At 69.0% G+C, this 6,000-nt stretch overlaps 1 protein-coding gene across 1 annotated transcript in view; it reads right to left on the bottom strand.

Annotated features, from left to right (window-relative positions):
- Positions 1-911: 911 nt before the first annotated feature.
- The window catches only part of IGFBP4 (insulin like growth factor binding protein 4), a 30,911-nt gene continuing 25,822 nt past the window's right edge, over positions 912-6,000 (bottom strand). Inside the window, exons 2-4 of the mRNA XM_074979179.1 lie at positions 5,124-5,287; positions 4,512-4,646; positions 912-3,648 (exon numbers count right to left, since the gene is read on the bottom strand). Of these exons, the coding sequence (XP_074835280.1) occupies positions 3,514-3,648; positions 4,512-4,646; positions 5,124-5,287 (434 nt within the window). The 3' untranslated portion in view covers positions 912-3,513. The remainder of the gene's footprint in view (positions 3,649-4,511; positions 4,647-5,123; positions 5,288-6,000) is intronic.

Below are 6,000 nucleotides of genomic sequence, written 5' to 3'. Positions count from 1 at the left end.
GTTCCCCTCTCGGGCCCTGTTTCCATCCCCAGCTGCAGCCAGGTCCTGGTCCCTCACTCCCCGCCGGACGCGTGGGGAGGCTAAAATTCCCCCCCGTTCCCGAGAGCCAGCTCAGGGCCTCTGGAGGAGGGATGCTCTGACCTGGCTTCCCCCAGCAAGGGGGATCCACTTGCCGACATTTCGACACAACCAGCCAGAGAAGACAAATCAGCCGTCCAGTAGCGCTTTGAAGACCAACCAAGTAATGTATTCGGTGATGAGCTTGCGTGGGACAGACCCACTTCCGCAGAGCTTAGCCGTACCATTGCGTCTGCTCTGGTGTGGCTGGGGTCTGCAGAAGTGGGTCTGTCCCACGCAAGCTCATGTGATGGGGTTCGGGGGTCCCCCCCCCACTGCACCCAGGCCGCAGGCAGGAGTGACTCTCACGCAGCAGGTAGAACAAGAAGTTTATTAGGCGACAGCGGCCCAGTTTCTCACAGAAGAGTCAGTGCAGCAGTCACAGACAGTCCTTCCAACCCGCCCTGAGGAGAGGAGCCCGGGGGTGCCCCTCTGGGGTGTAACTCCCCCCTCGCCCGGCTGGCTCCTTCCAGCTCCCTCTCCCCCAGCTTCTAACAGCCCCCTCCCATTCAAACCCAGCTCGGCTCCTCCCCGCACTGTGTTCAGGGCGGAGGTGTTACCTGCCAGCCTAGGTTACAGCGCCAGGGTCATCCTTAGCCGCTGGGAGCTGCTCTGCTTGTCTCCCACATCCAGCCTGAGTCTCACACACGCACCCCCCTCTCCATCACAGCTCATCACCTAATAAAGTATTTCGCTCGTCTGTAAAGCACAACTGGGCGGCTTTTTTGCTTTCCTAGCGTACAGCCTCGCCCGGCTCTCGCCCTGTTCCTATTTGACACAGAGGCCCAGGCAGGTGTGGTTTTTCTTTTAATTCAGCCGGTTGAGTAAGCGCACAAGCTTTCATACCACGTACAAACCAGAGCAGGGAAACGCACAGCTGGGGGGCTCTGCGCACCCCCCAGCACCCGCAGCATTCATCGGCTACAGTTCGTTTCGCCGTGGCCTTGCGCGTGAGCGGCGTTAAATAACAGTGACAATTAAATAGAGCAATTCCTGGTCGCCTGGGTGCCAGCAGCGAGCTGCAAGAGCGCCGGGTCGAGAAGCAGATGCCTGTCCACGCAGAGCCAGGCGCTGCCGGCTGCGTCCGACGAGCAAAGGACCGTTAAAACAAATCGGAACCCGCCCAGGAGATTAGCTTGGCCCCCTCCCCGCATAACGAACCCGTGTGGATACAGCGCGGGATTAAGGAGAGAGGCAATTAAAGTGGTCCAGGCCCTTGTGCCAGGGTGCTGTGTAAGGAACAGAAATCGTAATGCCCTCCCAGCCCTCTTTGCCAGAGAGCAGCTTTCAGGTGTGGCTCACGCCGGGGGAGGAGTTGTCGCTTTTCTAAGGCGCCGGCCCTGGGAAACCAAGGAGGAGTTGTGTTGTGAGCTGGCTCTGAGCCGTGGCCTGGGGGTGTCCAGAGGGTGCACACGAGGTTAGGTGTGATGGAGCCGGCCTGGCTGTGTCAATGGCTGGATTAAGCCCTTCGCGCTGTGCTGCACCTGCTGGGAAGGTAACTGGCCAGGGTGGAACAGAGCGGCCGTGGTGCGAAATGCAGCAGGTAGGATTTACCTGCTGGGTGGACCTGTACCGGGTGTGTCTGGGTGGAAGGCACCTGGCCTGATGCTGAATGTATCAGCTCAGCCCAAGGGGGAGGCGTGCTCAGCCTGACGCCCCCAGATGTCCCTGTACCAACAGCGGCCGGTAGGTCGGGTGGGGAGTCCCCAGGAAAGGGGCACATCCGAGGGCGGCAGGCGAAACCCAGAGGAATCTCCCCAGACGCCCGCAGCGGAAAAGGGAGAGATTCAGCCCCGGTGCGATCGGCTGGTCCTGTGACACCGACCCCCGAGTGCTGGAGGCCTCCGAGTTGCCAGCCATCTGCATCGCCCTGAATTCCCGGGAGCAGGCCAGGGCCGCCCGACCCCGGCCTCACCTCCGTGCTGGGTTTGGGCTGTGCTACCAAGGGCGGACCATGGTGACTGCCCCCACCCCGGGAGCAGCCGCAGCCCAGAGTCCATGGTGCGCCGCTGAGCCGAGCTCGCCAGGGCCAGGGGTTTGCTCCAGCGAGCCCTGGGCGAGGGTGGCGCTGGGGGCCCTTCCTGGCCTCACCCGAGGGCTGCCAGCGCCGATTTGCCCCCGCCCTGCCCACCCCTGCACCTCCCCATAGCCCGGGGAACGACGAAACTTCCAGCTAAGGGCAGGAAGCTGCGAGCCAGGAGGGCCAGAAAAGCTGCCGCGAACTCCCCGCCCGGCTGAGACACCCCCACGCGGAGCGCAGGCGGCGGTGCCCTCTGCGCCCCCGTCTCCCCCCTTTTCAAACCCCGGAGCGCTTCTCAGCAGCGGGCAAGGAGAAAAAGCCCTGGGAAACTCTCGGCCCAGCCTTCTCAGGGCACCGGCGTGAGGCTGAGCCGGGACCCGGCTGCCAGCAGCGGGGCTGGGGAAGCAGCGCCCGGCCTCAGAACACCGCGAGGCCGGCTTTAAAAAGCGCTCGGTTCGGCTCTCGTGGTTTGGCCCTGGGGTGCCCCGGGTGGGGCGGTCCAGCTTTTCCCTGCAGCCAGGGTGACCAGCCCCATCCCGCTCTCCAGAGGAAGCCCCCGGGTCTCCCCGATTCACATGACTCCGGGAGCTCGGCTCTCCCGCGGCGCACTGCTCTGGAGCAAGCCAGGAAAAGCTCTTCTGTGCGTGGCTTCCTGGCCCCCTGCAGCCTTCTCCGTCTGTCTTCCTCCCGCCCCCAGGCTCCCATCCACGCAGGCCTCACTGCCACAGACGCCTGCTGCCCTGAGCCTCAGCCGGCCACGCTGCAAGGGGCCTCCCCGGCTCTCCCCGCCGCGTCACCCCCGCACGAACTCCAGCCGCTGCAGGGTCTTCCCGCACCTGTCCCGGAGCCAGCCCCAGCCGCAGCGTCCCGGCGCCCCCGCGGCCAGGGCGAGCGAGAGGGGCGAGGGCGCGTGCACCGCAGACCCCCTGGAGAAGTGTCTGTGCCGAGGCAGGGGGGGAATTTAACAGCGCCGGGGGCGTGGGGGGATCACAGCAGGGGGCTGCCCAGAGGCCGGGGAGGGAGCGGCCTGGGGGTAAGGACCCGCCGAGAGCTCCCTGCCTTGAATCACTCCTCGCGAGCGGGCATGCTGGCCTGCTCGCCGAACCCCAGCCCCGCGGCCGGGGCTGCCGTGCCCGGAGCCCAGGGTACAACTAGGGGGGGTCCAGGGGCGCGGGGAGGGGGGTGCAGGGCAGAGCGGGGGCCGCCTGCAGTTCCCTGGGGCCTTAGCCCGCCTCGGAACGCCCCGGCCCCGGCCACGGCCGGGTGGGTTTGTGGGCGCGTCCCCTTCCTTCCCGCGGGAGACAGCGCCAGCGGGTTGGCTCGGCCCCGGCAGGTCCCCAGGGGAACGTCACTGGCCCCGTGCAGCGCCGGCCGGGTCACTCCCGCACGCCGTCCGCGGGCTGCAGGCAATCCGCGTCACCCTTCAGCTCCAGGCTCCCCGCCAGCTTCACGCCGGTCTTACGGTCCACGCACCAGCACTTGCCGCGCTGCCCGTCCAAGGCCGGGTGACACTGCGCGGGGGTCAGGAGGCCTGGGTGAGTCCTCGCAGCCCGGGCAGAGGGGCCCGGCCGCGGGTGGTGGGTAAGGGACGGCCCTGCAGCGCCCAACTCGCCTGCGGTCCCAGGCGCTCCCTGAGAGGCGGGGTTGCAGCACAGCTGCCCGGGGGGGGCCGGGGCGGCGGCTGGCTGGGAAGGGTGAGACCAGGGCACCCCGGGGAGAGGGGCTTACGGGGTCAGAAGCTGGGAGCAATCACCCGGGGTGGGGGCGGGGCTCGGGTCTGCGGGGGCGGGGCCTCAGGTGGATGGGGCGGGGCCTTCCCCAGCTGGCCGGCACCCACCGCCCAGGGGCCCCCCACTGGCAGAGGGGCACATCCGGCTGCCGGCCCCGCCAGTTACCCCCGCTGGCCCCGCACAACCTCCCCGCAGTGGATTCCCAGCTGCCACGGACGGGCGGGTATTCGTGGTACCGCACCTGTCCGCGCCCTGTCCTCTAACTCCCCCCCCCAGGTACAGGGTCGCTCTCCCCTGGCGGGCGCACAGCCCGGCCCCCCCGGCGAGGGAGGGGAGCAGGCACCGGGCCCCTCTGCTCACAGCCAGGCCGGGACACGCCGCGGCCCCGGCTCCCCGTTCAGCGAGCGTCTCTGCTGCGTTTGGGGGCCGGACGTCAGACGGCTGGGCCTGGCTTCCCGGGGGCCGAGATCCGGGAGCTGGCAGCCCTGACTCCCCCGCCCCCCGCTGGGGTCTTCCATCACCCAGCTGCGCTCCAGCCCCGGGGTCCAAATTCCCCCGCCTGCGGGTCCGCCCCAGCCTTCGCTGCCCCCCGCCTGCGCCCCAGCCCGTCCCCGACCCCCGGCCCGCCTCCGCTCCGGCCCTACCTGCTTGGGGTGGAAGTTCCCGTTGCGGTCGCAGTTGGGGATGGGGATGACGTACAAGTCCTCGTGGGTGCGGCTCTGGGACGCGGCCAGCCTCTCCAGCGCTCGGTGCAGCTCGCTCTGACACGACCCCTGGACCTGCGCGGACAGAGGGGATCGGAGCCCAGCCGGGTGGGTCGGAGGAAGGACCCCGCCCCCCCCCATTCTGCACGGAGGGGCTCCAGCCGCCCTCTCCCCGCAGCTGACAGATTCCTGCCAAGCGGCAGCCGCCAGCAATACCTGGCACCTGGGGCTGCCTCCCGAGGGTTCCCCGGGGCAGGGGCCAGCTGCCGACTGCCCCAGCTCCCCCCGGGCCCCCCCTTTAGCCCTTGCAACCCCCAGGGGGCTGCTGCTCTGCTTTCCCCCGCAGCAGAGCTGGGAAGCGGGCCCAGCCCTCGCCCCCGGGCCTTTCCCCCCGGCAAACCAAACCTGCCCCGTGCCAGCAGCTGGCACGACCCACCCCGCGGCTGGGGCCCAAACACTCCCCCCTAAGGGCCCGTCCCTTGCTTAACAGCACCCCCTGCTGGGCGCAGCGAGGCACCAGCCTGGTGTCCCCCCCAGAACGGGGCCGCTCACTATCTGCCGCGTGTCCTCCCGATGGGGGGCGTTGCTGTTGCTTCTCATTTTCACGCCGCTGTTCACCCGGTCCCGGGTCTTCGCCTGCTGCCGGAGGAGGCACTTGCGGTCCTGAATGCTGCAGGGGCTGAAGCTGTTGTTGGGGTGCTCGGTTTCCTCCTTCTCTGCAGAGCCGGAGGGGGGAAGGTCAGAGGGGAGCCGCCAGGCTGGTGCAGCGCCACACCCTGGAGATCCCCCCCCGCCGCAGGGAGGCGGCCGGCGTGGGGTGATCCAAGCCCCGGTGGGACCCCGCAGGGAGTTTGCTCCGCGGCTGGCCCCGCACCCGGCCGCGTGCGTTCGGCTGCCTTCCCCGCAGCCCCGCTCTTCCCCCACGCACCCGCGAGGCCAGCCCCGGCTCCAACCCGAGTGCACCGGCCCGGAAGCAGCGTGGGGCCCCACGGTGCTGAGCTGCCCCTGGGCTGCCAGCCTGCAACCCCGGGCCGCGCCCAGCACCGGGCCCCTGTCGTCAGCTGCTGGCGGCCCGTGGGAAAAGGAGCCGCGGCTGGGCTCGCAGCTGAACCAACCCCTTTGCTGCAGCCCCTCCCCGGGGGCGTCTTGGTCCCACCCGCCAGGCGACCCCCCCCCCGCATGGGAGGGCGCCGCTTGGCTGCCCCCACAGAGCCCGAGGCCTGGAGGGGGTCAGACAGGCCCAGCCATGGCCTGCTGGGAGCGCTCTGCAGCCCAACCTTCCCAGCTGCTGGGGGTGGGGGAGGACTCGCCCCATTCCACCCCACCCTCGTGCCTGGCCTGTATGGCTCCCCCCCTCTGAAAAAGCCCGGCAGCCTCGGCTGCTCCGAACTGCAGCTGGGGCCTTTCACTGACTCCCTTCTGACTTCTC

This window comes from Carettochelys insculpta, chromosome 28 (assembly GCF_033958435.1).
Source record: "Carettochelys insculpta isolate YL-2023 chromosome 28, ASM3395843v1, whole genome shotgun sequence".
In the NCBI taxonomy this organism is placed as follows: Eukaryota; Metazoa; Chordata; order Testudines; family Carettochelyidae; genus Carettochelys; species Carettochelys insculpta.
The sequence above is the reverse complement of the archived record's forward strand: the minus strand, read 5'-3'. Positions and strand labels throughout refer to the sequence as shown.